Genomic DNA, 20,017 nt, shown 5'->3' with positions numbered 1-20,017 from the left:
CATCCCTGAATTAGAAAACTACTCTTTTATCTTATTTCAGCACACGTCCCTTGCTTTGTTAATATTTCCCAGGCGACCCTCTAATTTGTATGAACATCATGCTCTTATCTTGTTGACAGGAAAGTTTGTATGAGCGGAGGGATGCCCACGGAGGTTTAGATTCTCTCGGTACAAGAGAGACCTCATCGTTCTTTTTCTTCTTTTTCTTTTTCCTTTTTTTTTTTCCTTTCTTTTTTCTCTGCTCCAACGATGATAACAAAGGTAATCTGACCCAAAATAAGCAGACCTACATTCTAAAAGAATCCCTTAAAAAAATCAAGTTCAGCTTCATCATTTTAGCACTCTTTAAGAATTGGGATTGGATCAGGTCTCCAATGGGTGGCCAGCCGGTTAGTCAGTTGCGTGTGACTGATAGAATAACATTCCATATAGGCATGACAGGAGTTGGTCCAGTAGTGTTTGTACCCATACCCAATCCTGTTGACAGCTCTTGGTGTGGTTAAGTGTGTTCCACCACGGCACAACCAGTGGACATGCAAAGTAAAAGTTTGTGCTAATGTCTTCTCCAATATAAATAGTAGCCCTATGCCCCCCTACTCTAATCTATGCTCACCTTAGGACCCATTCGAACAGTCCAGATCTCACGTGTGCCACATAAAATATTTATAACACAAGCTCATCATCAATTTCCATGGGACTGGACTGCCATTTGAACATTCTTGCTTGCTTTCCACTCCTCACAAAACACACCATATACTCTTGAATTCAAAACTAGCACCCCTAATGATATTTAAAGTCCAATCATCTTTCATGGCTAACAGATTGCCCACTAATGATTGTCACGAGAACCTTTAGCAATGGTAGAAAAGCAGAGAGCTGCAACAAACATGCGGGGGACATCCGATTCATAAAACAAAACCACCAAAGCACACGCCCACACACATACAAACCTTCTTATGTATAATATGCTGCATATGTCAATGAACATTCTACAGGACTTGAATTTTTATTAACTTGATTGCTGGATACGCATGCAGGAGACATTGCCAAGAACATAATTCTCATAACCATCTTCCATTAATTAATATAAAGAAAAAGATGACAGACTAAAATAGAAAGATTGAGCCAAACCAATTCTCCCCAAAGAATTGCTGGCACTGCTCCATTACCAACCACGATCGGCGCATGAATGCCACGGGGAAAAAGAAAAAGGACCAAAAAACATGCAAGGCCAATCAGTTTATTCAAATTTTCCTTACTTTCTAACCAGTAAATGTTGATACATATGGAAACCCGTTTACGGTTTCCAGCAAAAGAATGGGGGCGCAACATATGCATCAGCTGCAAGCACGTGTAAACCATCGCTCCGACAAGTCGTTGCAGCCCACACTAGCCAAAGGAAAGTGCACCTGCTAGAGGCTTTCAGAGATCTCATTTGTTTCTCTTCTTGGCCTCGCTGTAAAGAATGACCCCAATGACTGTGAGGGAGTAACCAAGCATCCCAGTTACGGAAACGGGATTCCTGAATATCAAAATTGAAACAACCACCGCCACAGCGCCTTTTGCATTCCCCAGGACCTGGAACAATAAAAATAAAATTGACAAACTCTATCAACTGTTCACGCACACAGAGTCCCAAGTACCTCAAATATTCCTTCATGAAAATTAAATATCTATGGATCACAACCTTAAAGCATGATAGGGTACAGTAAGAAATTAGAGGTTTTCTTTCGCAACTAAATACTAGGGCTGGATGCAGAGAGAGTATTGAACTGAATTGCATGAATTTAGTCGTAATTGCTTATGTATTCATATCAGCATTCGAGTTGTCGGTATCGCTACAAGTTTCGCTCGCCGGAGATAAAGATATAATATCGCTATCGCCGATAATATCGCCGATATCCGGAAATGCAGGGAAAAAGGGGGAAACATGGAGAAAATGGTGGAATTTTTCAATGAAACTTCAGGACATGCCTAAATACACATATTTACATATTCAGGAATGAAAAAATTGCAAAAATAAAAATAAAAAAATGCATTAAATAATAAGTTTCCATTTAATGGGGGCCAAAAGGCAAGTGTTGTCGTAAGAAATCACTCAAATAGTAACCAAAATGAGTTTATATAATACAAATGCAAGCTTACAAGAATTACGACATGCAGAAGTAAATGAATTCAAAAAAATACACATTTCTGACCATATTTCATCCCCACGTAGAGTGACGAGGTGGCTCATAATCATTGTCTAGATCCACCGTGAATGCGTGTGGTTTATCCACGCCGTTCATCCATTTTTCCAAATCATTTTAGGGGTTGAGCCCAAACTTGAAGCATATATAAAGCTCAAGTGGACCATACCACAAGAAATAGTAGAAATATTAATTTCCACCGTTGAAACCTTTACAAGGCCTCCAGTGATGTTTATTTGTCATCCAACCTGTTCATAAGATCTCACACAAACATGGATGAAGTGAAAAAACAATTATTAACTTGATCTAAAACTTCTGTGGACCCCAGTAACTTTTCAACAGTAGACATTCAATTAACACTTTTTTCAATGGTGTGGTCCACTTGATATTTTTATATGCTTCATTTTTGGGCTAACGTACTAAATTCATCTGCTAAAATGTATGGACAGAGTGGATAAAATTCATGAATGAAGGTGGGCCCCACAGAGTTTACTCAGTACACTAAGCGTACTGACTTACTCAGTACGCAATCCGCTTCCACCTGTTATGCAGCTAATCCGCTTAAGTGGTGCTATGTGGACCCCAACATGATGTATGTGTCTCATCCATACCATCTAATCCATTTTTCCAGATAATTTTTGGTATGAACTCAAAACTGAGTTAAATCAAAATCTCAAGTAGGCCACACAGTGTTGATTGAACTCTCACCATTAAAAACTTCTTGGGGCTACAAAAGTTTTGGATCAAGCTGATATTTGGCTTGATATTTGTTTTTTGACTTCATCTAGGACTGTATGACTTAATCTATAGGTTAGATGTCAAATAAATATTATAGTGGGCCCTAGCCCCTAGGAGGTTTTTAATGGTAGAAATTCAATCACTATTGTTTTCCCATGGTGTGGTCCACCTAAGATTTTGATCTACCTATTTTATTACATTTAATATTAAAATGATGCGTAAAAATGGATGGTGTGGATTAAAAACAGATCATAATGGGCCCAAGGAGCAACGATCAGCATCACTAACTAAACTGCCTCCCTACGTAGTCAGTACGCAATCCGATTTTTATAAAAAGCGGACGCGGATTGTGTACTACCCCCGCCCTGACGAATTGGTCCAGGCAGGGCTCTGTGGGGCCCACCGTGATGTTAGTATTTTATTTACACCATTCATCGCTTTTCTAATATCATTTTAAGATATTATACTAAAAATGAAGCAGATACACAGCTCCAGTGGACCACATCAAAGCAAGCTGCAGTGATAATGACACCCACTGTTGAAACCTTTCTAAGGGCCACCGTGATGTTTTTTTACCACCCAACCTATCAATAAGGTCATGCGGACTTGGATGAAGTGAATGAGATAGATCTAAAGTTCAAGAGGACCCCACCATTGATAATAGTGGGGACAATGACATCCACCATTCAAAATTTCTTAGGGGCCACAATAGTTTCCAATCAAGCTGATATTTTTGTTTTCACTTCATCTATCTCTATGTTAACTTATGAATAGGTTGGATCTCAAAAATACATCACGGTGGGCTTTATAAATGTTTCAATGGTGGGTGTGGCTGCTCCCATGGTTTTCTGTGGTGGGTTCACTTGAAATTTAGATCATTCTCATTCTCTTTGTAATGCCATAAAACGACCTCTACAAATGGTTGGACGGTATGGATGCAACACATGCATCATGGTGGGGTCCACAGAGCTTGGTGACATCACTTCAGTAGCGATTTGGCTACTGACCTTGTCAATATCGGCCCTTAAAATGGAAGCGGATTGCGTAGTGAGTAACTCAGTACGCAGTAAACTCTATGGGGTCCACCATGATTTATATATTATATCCACCCCTTCCATCCATTTTACCAGATAAATTTAGGACTTGAACCTAAAAATGAAGAATATCCAAGTCTTAAATGGACCACACCACCTCAAACAGTGTGAATTGAACATCTACCGTTGAAATTTCATGAGGGCCACTAAAGTTTTGGATCAAACTTATATTTGTGTTTTCCCTTCATCCATGCTTTTGTGACCTTATGAACAGGCTGGATGACAAATAAACATCACCGTGGGGCCTATCAAGTTTCAACGGTGGAAATCATTATTCCCACTGTTTCCTGTGGTACGGTCGACTTGAGCTTTGTGTATACTTCAATTTGGTCTCAACCCTTAAATGAGATGGAAAAACGGATGGACGGTGTGGATTAACCACATACATTCACTGTGAGCCCAACAGAGTTTAATCAGTACGATAAGAGCGTGCGTACTGAGTAACACAGTACGCAATCCGATTTCCCTAAAATCTGAAATACAATCCCCAAAATGCGCAGAAACCCCGAAAATCCCTTTCAATCATCCCAAATTTTTAAAAATTCCTCTCCTTCCCACCAAAATCTCTGGATTTTCATCCCGACAATCCCTCTCCCTCATCCCAATTTATATATATATATATAACCTCTATTTTCCGACAAGATATCGAGACGACGGAAAAACCAATTTTTTTGGGGTAGAATCTTACCAGAAAGGTTGCCGATCTGCACTCAACAACCATGAAGCTCTTAAAATTCTTGTCTTCAAACATATCCGAGTGAAAAACAGGTATTTTCTTGTGTTTTTTTTTTTTTTTTTTTTTATAATTATTTTGAGGATTTTACATCCCCTATTATCGTGGGAACAGTGAAATTTCAGCGACATTTCAAAAATATCGACGATACCGAAATTATCGGCGAAACCTGGCACTGAAACGAATAAATGGGATTTCGGTATCGCTGAGCCAGCGATTCCGATATTATCGGCGACAATTCGATATTGTCGCCGATAATTTAAACACTGATTCATATTGAGCGAATAGCGCTCCAAACAAATAAGCTACTATCATGATGGACTTCAAAAAGAATGACAATTACAACTTGAGGGTTACTTCAAATACATGGAAACATCGATAAAATTTTGTTTTTTTGTTCTCTCTCTCCTGTAAAATCCTTTAATTGAAAAAGGTTTACATGTAAAGACATTATAGGGGGCTGTTTGGATGATTGTAATTGCCCACAAACCCTTAACAAGCTGTAGACACTCACAGGTTATAAGGGCTTTTAAAATTCTGACATTTTGCTATGTTTCAGATTAGCAGTTACACGATTACACAGGCCTAATAGTCTTCTTTTTTTTTCTTTTTTCTTTTTTCCTTTTTTAATTCTTTAAGAGAGGCTTTCAGCTTGCCATCTCTCTCTCACTCTACAACTTAAAGACAAACAGGACATACTGTAGATAATTGAAAGTATGAAATTTACAGGCACCTAAACGACCCCGTAATTGAACATGTACACAGTTCATTCAATTATGCACCCAAATGCAGCTAAACGAAATAATAAAACACATTAGAAGTGAAGAAGTGATCATTTCAGCAAATCTTTTTCTAGTTCCATTCTTTCCAATTTTGTTTCCTGTGCTTTTATCTATGCAAGTCTTCCTCAGAGAACTGGTTCAAAATCTTGTTCATAAGCCTAAACAATCAAAATTACCAGTTCCCTAGGCTCTATCTGATACTTTTATTTATTAAATTACTGGCAAGAAACTTTTAACTCCAAAACAAGGTTATGAATATCAGTATCAGGGGATTTACCAGCTGGGCGCAAAAGAATGATACAAAATGCAGCATATTGGACAGTACTGGACCCATATCAGACAATATGGGCCCATATAGGAATATATATATATATATATATAGAAATGTGTTTTTAAGCTTCCTCCATGGTTGAAATGAAGCAACAAATCAAAAAACTAGAGAAAAAATGAAAAGAAAAACCCCATATCGGCACCTATATATGGCATAAACTGGCCAATATGACCCTTTCTTCTTTCTTTCTTCTGTTAAACTTCTATTTATTTATTTATTTGCAACAGAGACCAAGAACTGCACCTGGAAGGAGTGAGTTGGTACAAGTTGAACACTCTAAAGGGGCAAGGGTATGGCCCAAAAGGAGGACATGGGTGGTGGTCGTAAGAAAAGAATTGGTTACCTATGGTTTAATTGAAGTTATGTCCATTGATGGAATGGAATGGTGGAAAAGGATTCATATAGCTGACCCCACTTAGATGGGATAAGGCTTAAATGATGATGAGACCAGTTCACCCCCCATATCATCTCATGAGGGTGGCCAATACCATTACTGATTTCCAAAACCATGCACAAAGATAGAATTGCTCTTGCCAAATAATTCGAGATGGATTTCCTGCATCAATCTGACAGTTTTGGGGGGATTGGCCTGTTTATCCATCATCTAATTCTATATTATCTGTGGAAGCTCAATATGCACAATAGCCAAAGACAGCACCTGCAGACACATAATTGCACCCGAAATTTTCTGAACACACACCCTTGTGATTGGGAATAAACCTCTTTAACAGTTTAAGAAAGTTCCTCTTGTAGGGACTTTTCATTTACCAGGCATTATGGTGTTGAATCTGAAAAGAGGTATTGAAGGTGGAAAACTTGGGAGGTTTGGGTATCAGAAGATTAAAGGCACTGCTCGGGAAATGGTTTTGGAGGTTTATGCGGAATGGTGACGATCTCTTGAAAAAACGATAATAAAACTCTAAATATGGTCAAAGCAAACTCAGTTGGTATCCTTGTCCCCCACCTATGGCCAGGTTGCTGGGAGCTTGGAGAGCCATTCCGAAAGCCAAATCATCCTTCGTTTCGATTCTGCAAGATGCTTGGTGGACTGATCATCCTCTCCATTTCTATATATATATATAAGGTCGACCTCATGGGAACTTCCCATGAGGTCGAGCTGTGTGGGCCCCACCGTGATGCACCATTCCCTGTGGCAATCGCCTATATATATATATATATATATATATATATATATATATATATATATATATATATATATATAATATATATATATATATATATGCCACTTTATCAGGGAGAAGGTTGCGTTAAAAGATGTTCTTATGGAACATGTACCATCAATGGCCCAGTTAGTCGATGTTTTCAATAAAGCCACAAGCACCGGGTGGATCTATATGGAACAAGTACAAGGGAAAGAATGTAATTGAGATACTCTATTAAAGACATTAATTTTTTAAATAAATAAATTATCCAACTACAGGATGTTGGATACAATTATTGTGTGGGCAAGAGTACTCCAAGATCAGGGTACAATCTAATGTTAGTGGCAAGGTAAATAGTCTTCATGTACTACATGGACACATGTACCACAAGTGCACTTCCCCGGTCCATAGGATTAAGAGCCTTTAGCCTAGATGGGGCTCCATACAAAGATCTGTAAATAGTCTTTCCTCTGCAATTTTGTAAATTCTGCTACACTAACATGACCAAGCCCCAAGAGCCATTTAACAGTTGGATTCACAAACAGACATATTTATGTGAGAAAAACTGATAGCAGCAAGTTGTATAGGTTTGTTGATGGCCTTCGGTTCCGCCCGAAAGAATTGATATTCCATTTAAATTGACCGGTCTCCTTGAAGAAACCCAAAAACAAGAAGAAGAAGAAGAACATGAGCACTTTTTCATCTGATTATTTTTTGTTCCCATGTTACAGCTTAAGATTCAAAGAGTTCAAGCTATCAAAATTAACCTAAAGTTGAATAACTACTTCAACACCATAGTTCCACAGAACATGCTCATCAGAAGATAATTTTCTGATATAAGTCAATCTGGGGCAATAGATAACCAGTGGAGGACAAACAAAAAGGATGGGCAATTCAAAATTAAAATATGTCCCCACATTTTAAATATTTTAGTTACTGACAGTATGCACCAAAGAACAAAAAGTATGCTAGCCCATTTTAAGAATTGCAATGAGGATTTCAAAATCTAATAGGTAATACATAACCAATGATTATTAACACATGGTTATTGTGCTTCTGGCACCTAGAAGCATTAGCTTAAAAAAGTTACAGAGCAAAGGGTGGGGACCATTGATGGTACATGTCTACATTCTTACTGCCATTTATAAGTCTCAATTCAATTCTAAGTGACTTACACTTTTTTATAACTTGACAGCCCCAACTGCAATACAGTCAGTTCCACCTATATATCCAATATGTTTTTACCCAATTGGAATTTGGAACAACAGTTTCCATTTTTAGATCAGAATTCCAGAAAAAAATAAAAATAAAAATAAAAACAAACAAACAAACAAACAAACAAGCAAACAAATAGGAGAAGAAGAAGAGGAGGAAGAGGAAGAAGAAGGAAAATAAGATCGCATCATATGGATGGATGAGCTGGAGGCAGGGGTGGCAATGGGCCAGGTCTGTGCTGGGCCTATGCCAAGACTTTTAGACCCAAGACCTAGGGCCCAAGGCTGGCCCAAGCCTGGCATGGGCCTAGCACAGCAGGACCAAGTCGGAGCCAAATGGTTGGGCACGGCCCATAGTTCCTACTTGAATGTTCCTAGTCTATCCATTGATCAAGTGGGCTGCACATACACAAGGAAATAAACACTTTAGAGGAATGGAACCAATGGTCTGCATTCAAGGCAGATGGATTGCCTAACTGAGGATTAGAACAGCATATTTGTGGCCTATAACACATGTGCATATAAGGTTGGATTGAATCAGACTGGCTAACATATGTCTTGAGCTGAAGACCAACTTGAAATTAACCAGGCCAGGCACACAAGGCCCAAATCCAGCCCACTGGCTAACATACCAGGTCCAAGCCCGGGTCAGGCGGGCTACCCATATAGCATTATAGGGTTGGTTGTTGTAACATTTAGCATTCTGGCGAATATAAATAAAACTGATTTAGTTGACCAAAGACCATTTTCTCTTTTTAAGATAAATAATAGATCTAGGTGAAGATCCATTATTATCAGTTGAGGTGCACAGTTGCTAAATTTGCTGATCTCTACATGACGTCCATCCTAAGTGGTTCATTCAAAACCAGTTTGCAGTTTGGTTCAGCGTGATCCAGTAAAACCCAGCAAATTAACCAAACCAGGAAAACAGCTGGAGTCTAGAGCTTGCGCAATATCAGGGTTACAATTTGTAAAGGTAAGGCCATGGCTCAGTGATACAAATCATTGGCATGAACAGCCCACAAAGTGCATGGTCTATGAACAAAAAATCTTCCAGATCTGGAGATCTTGCCTAGAAAAGATTTGACGATCTGTTGGTTTCTGTGTTTTCACAAGCTCATCATTGTTGGTCACCTATTGAAAGGTTTGGGAATTTTCTATCTGGGATATTGTTGGTGCATGGATAATAGTACCATACACAGCAGTCCCATGATATCAATGGTTTGGGTCACTAAACAAAGGACCACATCTGTACAAATTGAAAGCCTAAATGTTTCCGTACAATATCTCACTCGAGCATTTGATACTACCTCTTTATACTCTGATCCATGCCATAAGATGCATTACCTCCTAAAATAGGAAAAATGTTGTCGTCATTTTTTTAACCTATTAAATAAAAGATTCTAAAGCTCATTAGCTAATGAATTGTAGTACATGACCATCCAAATAAATAAACAAATAAATTTTAAGATATGAAAAATCTAACAAAATATTTTCAAATATTACCAAACTACCATTGTTATTTTCCAAACAAATAGATGTTGTAAATTAAGTTATCCATTCCTCTTTCTCGTTAGCCGAGTACTTAATTGTGAAACCAATGAACTGGAATGATCAATAACCTCAATTATGAATGAAAGCCTACCCCTAGAGAACCTGATCCACCCACAATTTGCAAATTGCAAATTACAGACCAGAATCCTAATTGGGAATTAAAAAACTAGTTAAATTAGAGTAGATAAGATGGAAAAGAAACTTGAATGCAACTATGGGAGCATACCTGGAGAGTCAAAGCGCTGGTATGTTTAGTCACCAAGAAATTGGTCAAATTCACAAAATATGCCAGGGCAGAATTGAAGAGCAGGTACCAGACAATTCTTATATCTTCTCTTGCAAGTGCCAACGTGATGCCAACGACATTTTCCTCCATCAAAAGAGTCGCAGGAAGTAGGAATACAACAGCTATTGGAGCCATATACATAAGGAGATTCATAGAATTGAGCTTTTCTCTGAATGAAATAAGAAACATTTCAGTATGGCTTTCAAGTTTCAGAATCAATTCAAATATGCACAAGGGAAAAAGGCATAACCCCTCCCTTCCTATACCCTCCCTATATATATATATAAATATAAGCATCTTACGCATTCACGATAGAGATTACTGACTGTAAAAGGAAATGGATGCACTTCAACTAAAAGACAGCGACATCAGATATGCCAAGCTAGGGCAAATTGAATTAAGATAAATAATCTAGTCAAGAACACTACTAGAAAAAAAAAAAAGTTTTTATTACCCTTCAGAAGATAGCAAAATCCCTTGAAGAACTGACTTGAGCGCTCTGGCAGCAGTTGCAGCAACACACACTATAAATCCAAACAAATGGAAACTTGGTTCTCCCTACAGGTAATTAAAAAGGAAAATAATTGGCAACAGTCCAGAAAATTAGCAAGTTCTACTTAATCTGACTAACACAAGAAAATCCACAAAGTAAATATATCACATACCAACTCAAAACCCAGCTGAAAAACAGTTGTATTTTCCAAACATTCTTTTTTTAAGAGTGAAGATGAATTTTATTGAGAAAGAAAAAGTAAAAATCTTTCAAAGATTTAATACAAGAAGCCCATTGTACATCAAGAAATTTCGATTTGGAGAACACCCTCCCACCCATTGCGGAAGCACCTCCCGTTCCTTTCCCCCAAATTGCCCATAAAGGTGCTAGCAAAACCCATCTCCAAATAGCTCTTATATTTCTCCCTAACCCCACTCTATGCCGGAGCAAGAATCACTCTGGACCAAATACGGCATTACTTAGAACATTTTGAAGAGTTTGAGGAAGAAGCTCCACACCTGCCTAGCAAATATACAATGGATGAAGAGATGGTCTGCAGATTCAACATCTGCCTTGCATATTGTGCATACATTAGGCAGCACTATTGATCCTCCTTTGAAGGTTGTCGATAGTAAGAATTCTCCCTCTTCCAACGAGGGATCCAAAAGCTGCAACTTTCAGGGGAGCCCTGTAATGCCAAACGTTGGCCATGCACACATTAGAGCCAACCCAATCCGAAGAGTAAAGAAAATAATAGAAGGACCGAACGGAAAAGCTTCTCGATTTATCCTTTAACCAGATCATGTTTACTCTATCTTCGTTCCCCGTCCAACATGTTCATCCGACATGATGGGGACCAAGCAACATTATTTCCATAATAAGAATAGCAATTTGACACCAGACTATTCCTTCTAAGGGAGACTTGAGCGACTCTAGGGATCACTGGCCGAAGAGAGATTTCCCCAATCCGCACATCCTCCCAAAATTATATTCTCTCCCATTGGCGATGGAAAATCCAAACCCCATGCTAAACATTGCCTTTAGCTAGAGATCCACTTATATAACCAGAAGGCTTCATAGAGAGACGAGTCCTTGATCACCCATCACTCCTTCACACCCATCCTATTGTGCATGACATCATAATGAGAGCCCCCCATGGGGGTTTGTAAACCTCTTCCCACCCCAAGGGGTGGAACCTTTTCCTTTCATCCGATTTTTGCCACAGAAAGTCAAGTCTCAACATTTCCAACCTAGCTAAGATTGACTTTGAGCAATGGAAAAGGCCAAAAGGGACATGAAACATAAAGGGAGATTTCATAAAGCTGCTTTAATGAGGGTGATTTGGCCGCTAAGAGGCATGTACCAATATTTTTCATTTTGACGGATTTCTTTACACCTCTCCACTACAAAATGCCCAAGGCAAGTAAAGGAGAAAGCCCCTGCAAAGAATCCTGCCATCCCCTCCACTTTCTCCTTGAACATACGCACCCTAACATCTCACTCTTAGCAATATATATATTTAGGCCCAAAACCACTTCAAACCATAGAATTATCATTCTTAACTTGTCCATCATAGTATCATTTGCTTCACAGAACATAATTGTGTTGTCAGTGAACAGAAAATGGGAGATTGAAGCACTCACCTTGTCCACCCTGAAGCCAAAAATGATACTTGCATCTTGACCCTTAATTGACATCTTGCTCAAAGCTTCGATCACCACCACAAACGGGATGAGGAAAAGGAGGTTAACTTCCCGAATACCCATCGACTACTTGACCAAAATAAAAAAGTTACCAATCTGGCACCCCCTTATCCAACCCCTCCATTTCATCTTATAGCCCATTACGCCCAATAGGTAGTCCAAGAACTTCCAGTTGACATGATCATACGTCTTCTCTATGTCCAACTGGCACACAATTCCTTTCGCACCTTTATTGTAACGAGAGTCGATACATTAATAGGCTATTAGTGCAATGTAACTAAAATCTGCCTATCAACAAAAAATGTGCACTAGTTCTTGGAGATGAAGCTAGCTAAAATCGCCCTAAATTGGTTGCCAACGTTTCTATGAGAATCATGTAGGGCCCGCCAAGCAAATTGATCAGCTTGAAGTCCTTCAAGTTGTCCGCCCCTAACACCTTCAGGATGATGGCAATGAAGGATGCTTGTAGCCTAGCAAACAAGTGGCCCCTCTCAAAACACTTAACCATAATGTCCATAATGTCCCCTTTTACTACATCACAAAATTCTTGAAAAAAGGCCATCAGAATACTGTTGGGGCCCAAAGCCTTGTCCCTCCCCCAAAGAATCTACTGTAGCTTTGACTTCAAGTTATGAGAGGGCCTTCTCAAGTAAGGTTGTGTCGGTGTCAGATAGGAACCAAAACTCAAGATCATCAAGCATGGGTCTCACCCACCCATCATCAATGAGAAGAGAGATCTATAGTAGTTGACCACACACCTGCACTTTTTCCTCTAATCTTTTGCCGTCCAATACCACACTCCCAACCTTATTGTTTCTGCCTCGTGCACTAGCAATGTTGTGGAAGAATCTGTATTTATATCCCCCCTCCTTTGACCAAGTAGTGCTTGATCTTTGACTCCATTTAATTTCTTCATCCTTCAAGCCATTCGAGCAGTCCTAGGAGAGCTTCACCCTAAGGATTTTATCTTCCTTAGAGAGCTCCATCTCCTCCGCCTATAAGTCGAGGACCTAAATCCTCTTCAAAAAAATCCCCTAACTCACTGTCTCGATTTCCCATCGCTTCCCTTTTTCATGGCAGAATTTGCCTTTCAACAGTTTGAGTTTCTAGCTCAGTCTAAACCCAGCAAAACCTTCCACTTCGAAGGACCTCCAAATTCCTTGACAAAATTGGAGAATCCCTCCACCTCTGGCCATGCGAGCTTGAATATGCCTCAGCACCAAATTGAGCTCTAGCTAGAATTCTTGCCTTCTTGCTGCTAGGTTCAGACCATAGACCACCATGAAGCACCATCAGAATCCGGCCATCACATCTCAGAGAACTGTCGAAGCAGAAAAAGATGCCCCCCCCCCCCAAAAAAAAAAGTCCTACTCAAACCAAACCCTAGTATCTCGGAACACAACTCAGAATCCGGTCACGACATCTCAGAGAACCACCGAGACCAAAAAAAATCCCCCCGTCCTTAGTTTGATTGATCGTATTTTCTATTCACTGATTAAGAAATGCCACTTGATTCCAACAACCAATTTGTCAATTCGGGTGCATGCGCAGATGGATAATGGTCTCATTTGGATATACACCCAAATCACACCTTACAAGAAAAAAAAAAAAAAAAAACCTCCCAAGTCCCGAATTGGGCAAGTGCTTTTTAAATTAGAGTATTGCCTTTAGCTGGCACAAGTTTTTCAATTGAAACCAAAAATGGTGCTCATGTGTCCTAAACCACAAGAACTGAAAATGACACTACTTGTGATTTGGGCAGGAAACATCCCTTCAACTTGTTGTTCAAGTCAACCCAAATCGGCTCAATGAGTTTTTCTGCTCTGCACCATTTCTAATTCAATGAAGTGCATCTTTCTTCATTGATCAAAATAAAAGAATTTTTTATTACAAAACTGTAACATTATGGTTAAAATGTACCACCAAAAACACAGGCAATTCATAGTCTCAAACATTAGATGAGCTGGTAGAGACAGTGCAGTGTGTGTCAGTGATACAGGGTTCAATCCCTGGTAGTGTTACCTTTCAAAAAAAAAAAAAAAAAAAAAAAAAACCGCCTTCAAACAGAAAAGACATACACTAGCATCATTCATTGCCTAAACAAGCATTTTGCCATCTACCACTACACATGGTGATGTCAACCTTGATGGGGCGGGGAATCTAGCGGGCCACCACATAGGCAATCAACAGCAAAGATTACGGCAATCAAGCTTCTACATACATCAGTTGTCCAAAAATGGGTGTCAACAAACACCGATCCAATTTCAATTAGAAAAATTCGCACCAACAGAGAGCTATGATGGTCAAATCATAGTGATTCATGTTGGTCTCCTAGATCAACAGTCAAATAACCGAGGATATGCTTCAATTGTATGGTGAAGGCAGTAGGTACAGAGAGAGAAGGGAGGTAAGCAAAATCCATGGCTTAATTACAGCCCCAGATGCAGGTTCAGGTGAATCATTGTACGGTTGAATAGCTTCAGTCATCAGCATCATTTTTACCCAATTAAAAGCATCCATTCTTCATTGATCAAACACACCCCCCCCCCCCCCCAACAAAAAGAAAAAAAGAAAAAAAAAAGATGCTGATAAAATTCAAACACTTAAAATTTCAGACGGCTGCAAAAAACAGAAAAAGAAGAAGCACTGACCCCACTGGCGATTACAACACCGGCAACGACAGGGACGAGGGTGAGGTACGTGAGCCACGCCTCGCGCTTGACGGTCATGATGCAGGCGAAGACAGCGGTGAAGAAGGGGGTGGTGGCGCCAATAGCCTGGTTGAAAGAGACAGGGAGGTAACGGAGGGAGACATTGCCACTGACAACGGAGCTGCAGAAGACGAGGCTGAGGAAGACGATCTTGAAGAACTGGGCCTTGGATCGCATGGACTGAAATGGGACCATCTTGAACCAGACGGTGGCGACGTAGCTGAAGAGAGAGCAGGCGGTCATGTGGCACATTGTCAGGAAGATTGGGTACCTGAATCCGTAGTTGCTCAGAAGGTACTTGTTCAGGAGGAGGACGCCGATGTTCGACGTGTACCATGATGCCACGAGCCCGGTCGTGAACAGACGGCTCGAGCCCTTCATCGGAGAATGGAGGGTGGAGATTGAGAGGCGATCTGGAGCTCTCTTTCTCTCCTTCTCCTGTGCGAATTTCGTTGACTAGACGGGTTTTTTTTTTTTTTTTTTTTTTGGAGGGGATATTTTGAAAATGCAGATCTGGGAAAATTAGGGTTAGGGTTTTATGAGGGTTGTGGATCTGATCAAGAAAGATTTCGTGGAATTAGGGTTTCAGAGATTGGGGAATTAGGGTTTGGAAAGGGGAACGGATCTGAGTCCAGAGAGAGAGGGAGGGAGAGAGAGAGAGAGGTGGAAAGGCAACGACTTTGTCTGCGGGGTTGATGGCGGAATGAGTTTCGTTGCTGTTTCCATGGCAAAAAAAACAAACGGCTCCAGATACATGTTCGAGGAGGTTGGTCGTAAGTAGTGCGCTCGGTGTAGCGGATTGCTGATCGCTGCATGGGACAAACACGAATCAGATCCACACCGTCCATCAGGTTCACGGTCACAATTTGATCATCCATTGGAAATTTCATTAATATCAAACGCTTAAATGGACCATACCACACTGAACGGTGTAAAATCATGAATAAAACTTTTAAATCTACGTGTTATGGCTCACAGGAGTCTTGGGATGTTTCGATTTTCTACCATTAATGCTGTTGTGATGCATCAGATGGGTTGATTGGATGGCATGTACATATGACGGTGGAACCCACGCAGGCTTTCGGACGATTTTAATGGTGCGACTTCCCATCTCAACTGTTTCCAACAGCATAACCCGTCTGAGTATTGAATCAACATGATTTTTGGGCCCACTTTCAAACACAGAGTGGCGCACCTCATGGACGGGGTGGATCTCATCGAAAAGATCTCTTTCCCCCTATAGCCTCACGTACGGTCACACAAGCGTTTCCCTTATCATAACTCACATGAATAGCGCTACGCGCGTTGCACGTGTGCAGCACATGTGAATTGTGAGTGAGTTGGACCTACCGCGCAGATGACCTGACGAAAAATCAGGTCGGTAGAAACGTGCAAATATTTCTTCAAGTTGACCATCGGCTATTTTTTTTTAAACCTTTGATCCTGGATCCATGGCCACGGTCCGAGATAATTCGCGGTAGAGCGGGAAGAAACGGAATATGGTAGGTTCATCTCTCCACAGGACACGTGGTAGGTTAATCAGGACCACTGATAAGCAGCGCTGATAGTTTTGTCTCAAAAAGTACACCGACTAAATATAATTTCCATTCGATCTAGGGAGCGGATTAGGGGCGACCCGGGATCCACCGATGTGAGTGAGACCCTTGATTGTGGGGCTCACAGTAATGTATGTACCTTAAATCCACACCGTCCAACCATTTTGAAAGCTCAACTTAGGGCATGATCCGAAAAATGAATCTGACTCAATTCTTAAGTGAATCACAGCACAGGAAACAGTCGTGATTTAATCATCACCATTAAAGTTTTTATGGATCCTACCAGAATATTTATTTTCCATCCAACCGGTTGATAAGGTCACAATATCCTAGATGAAGATACTACACAAATCTCATCTTGATCCAAAGCTTTTATGGCCCACAGGAAGTTTTTAACGGTCAATCACCACTTTTTATTATGTTATGGTTCATCTGGTATTTGGAACTGCCTTTTTTATTATCATACTCTAAAATGAGCTTTCAATAGGGATGGACGGCCTCGATTTAGTCGCATACATCACAATGGCCCCAAAGTTAGGGGTCCCATCCACATTCGTGGATCCAGGTCTCCCTTAATCCGCTCCCTTCGATCTAGCAGTGTCCATTAAAGTGAAGGAGGAAAAAAAAACAAAACATTTAACGGTGAATCACACCTCATGTGCCGTGTGAAGCGGATTGCACGTGACCCGCGGAGATACTCCAGTGGAACGTAGTGGATTTTATTTTTACAACTTAATCCATCCATCCTGTTGCGATTAGGATTGTACATGGTATAGCATACCCCATGTGCCGTAGTGGATTTTATTTTTACAACTTAATCTATCTATCCTGTTGCTATTAGGATTGTACATGATACATCACACCCCATGTTCCGTATGAAGAGATGGCTCCACCGGGCATGGAGATATTCCTGCGCCTGGGACTGTGTGGGCCCACAGAGATGTCCATGGGAAATCCACTCCGTCCATATGTTTTGAAAGACTTCCGTAGGAGAGGGGACTAAAAATCAGGCTGATCTAAATCTTATGTGAGTGTGAGGATTGAACGCTCCGGGTGACAGAAGTTTTGTATGAGGATGATACGTGTGCTTACGGTTTATCTGAGTGATAATAACCCTACGAACTGGTTGGATGGCATATAAACATCACGGTCAGCTTAAAGAAGGTCTCAATGATTTGCGTTTCTTTTACCACTGTTTCTTTTGGTATGGCTCGTCTGAGTTTTGGATTTGATTGTGTTTTAGAATTCTGTCTTATTACTGTCTTTTAAAATAGATGAACCGTGTAGATTTGTCACAAACATCTTTACGGCCCACGCATCCCTAATGACAAGTATATCCATGTCCCATGTCACCGGCAATTCACTTCCGTCCCAGCCGGTAGAAAAATTTACGACTGTAGACCCCACCTTTTATCCATTTGATATTCTTGAAACAATACAAACTTAACATACGCACTTGGACCTCTTTGTACGGACAACAAATTCCAGGACGATAATACCCCTCCTTTTCACGGAAACGGATTGGGTACGCTTCCTGCCACCCGCCCATGGCGGATAGTCAATGGTATTTGAGCCTCACCATGATGTTTGCTTTTCATCCATGCCGTCCATATATTTTTTCAGATCATTTTATGGTATGAGACCAAAAATGAGGTATATCTAGGTCTCAAGTGTACCACATTACAGGAAACAGTGTTGAATGAGCGTCAACCATTAGAAATTCAGGTGGAGCCCACTGTGATGTTTGCGAGAAATCCTCCCCATCTAAGTTCATTCATAGGGTCACAAAGACCTGGATGAAGAGGAAAAACAAATTTTAGAATGATCAAAAACTTTTGTAACCCTAAAAGGGTTTCAATGGTAGACATTCAATTCCCCACTGCCTTTTACAGTGTGGTCCACTTGATAGCTAGATCTATCTTATTTTTCGTCTCAAGCCTTAATATGAGCTCGCCAAATAGATGAACGGTTTGGATATAACACAAACCTCATGATTGGACCCACACATGCAACACAGTAAAAAAAAAACCACAGACTGCCGCGGCAGTCTGGCAGATTTTTTTTTTTTTTTACTGGGAGAACTTTTTCTCCCTTACATTTTTCTCTAATACATAATTATATAAATATGTATATATAAGTATATAAAAATATTTTTTTATCTTTTAATTCATTTCTTTGTCCATGTATTCAACAAGCATATCTCCTAAATTAAAATGATTTGTTTTTTTTTTTTACACACGCACACACACCTCCACACACTCACACTAGTGGAATTTTACCACCTACGGATACTCAAACACTTGACTGGATGTTGAAACTCCTAAGAGTCTACCACCCGAGGGAGAGTAAGGATCCAAACTAGAATAATATGCTTAACGTACTATATATGATTTTGGGGTAGGAGAAATTAATTTAGCGGGGCAAGCATGAAATTCAGCGGGGCAAGCATGAAATTCAACGGGGCAAACATAAAAAATGAGAGGGCAAGCATGAAAATTAGCGGGGCAAACATGAAAATGAGAGGGCCAAACATGAAAATGAGCGAGGTAAGCATGAAAAAGAGCAGGGCAAACATGAAAAAGAGTGGGGTAAACTAGAAAATTAGCAGGGGAAACATGAAAAGCAGCGGGGCAAACTAGAAAAACAGCAGGACAAACTAGAAAATCAGCAGGGGAAACATGAAAATCAGCGGGGGAAACATGAAATGCAGCGGGGCAAACTAGAAAATCAGCGGGGGAAACATGAAAAGCAGCGGGATAAACTGAAATATGAGCGGGGCAAATTAGAAAAACAGCGGGGCAAACTAGAAAATCAGCGGGGGAAACATGAAAAGTAATGGGGCAAACTAGAAAATCAGCGGGGGAAACATGAAAAGCAGCGGGGCAAACTAGAAAAACAGCGGGGTAAACTGAAATATGAGCAGGGTAAACTAGAAAATTAGTGAGGGAAACATAAAAATCAGTGGGGCAAACATGAAAAGCAGTGGAGAAAACATGGAAAGCAGCGGGGCAAACTAGAAAATCAACGGGGGAAACATGAAAATCAGTGGAGGAAACATGAAAAGCAGCGGGGCAAACTAGAAAATCAGAAAGGGAAACATGACAATCAGCGGGGGAAACATAAAAAGCAGCGGGGCAAACTAGAAAATCAGCGGGTGAAACATGAAACGCAACAGGACAAACTGAAATATGAGTGGGGCAAACTAGAAAATCAGCGAAGGAAACATGAAAAGCAGCGGGGCAAATAGATTGAGTGTGGATTGTTTGTGTAGAACGTACACTAGTGACGTTGGGTCTCATTTGTCCACGTCATTTCCAAAGACTCAAGCTAACAAGATATGTCGAATTTCTCTCTCCCAAATAGATTGCGTGCTATGCTACATGAGTTTTTAAAGGGGTAGTCCTATAGTTTAGCTTGGTTTTTTAAAGAAAAAAATGAAGTTCTTTATGATGAATAATCACGTATATAAT

At 40.2% G+C, this 20,017-nt stretch overlaps 1 protein-coding gene across 1 annotated transcript; it reads right to left on the bottom strand.

Moving 5' to 3' along the window:
- Positions 1–1,058: 1,058 nt before the first annotated feature.
- On the bottom strand, positions 1,059–15,715 carry LOC131253243 (probable sugar phosphate/phosphate translocator At3g11320). The gene is made up of 4 exons (XM_058254166.1): positions 14,932–15,715; positions 10,539–10,642; positions 10,025–10,253; positions 1,059–1,578 (listed from the first exon to the last, which is right to left on the bottom strand). The coding sequence occupies exons 1-4, from the start codon at positions 15,370–15,372 to the stop codon at positions 1,432–1,434; spliced, it is 921 nt and encodes a 306-aa protein (XP_058110149.1). The 5' UTR covers positions 15,373–15,715; the 3' UTR covers positions 1,059–1,431.
- Positions 15,716–20,017: the final 4,302 nt, after the last annotated feature.

The sequence above is a fragment of the Magnolia sinica genome, chromosome 8, assembly GCF_029962835.1.
Source record: "Magnolia sinica isolate HGM2019 chromosome 8, MsV1, whole genome shotgun sequence".
Classification (NCBI taxonomy): Eukaryota; Viridiplantae; Streptophyta; class Magnoliopsida; order Magnoliales; family Magnoliaceae; genus Magnolia; species Magnolia sinica.
This window is presented reverse-complemented; position numbering and strand designations above follow the sequence as displayed.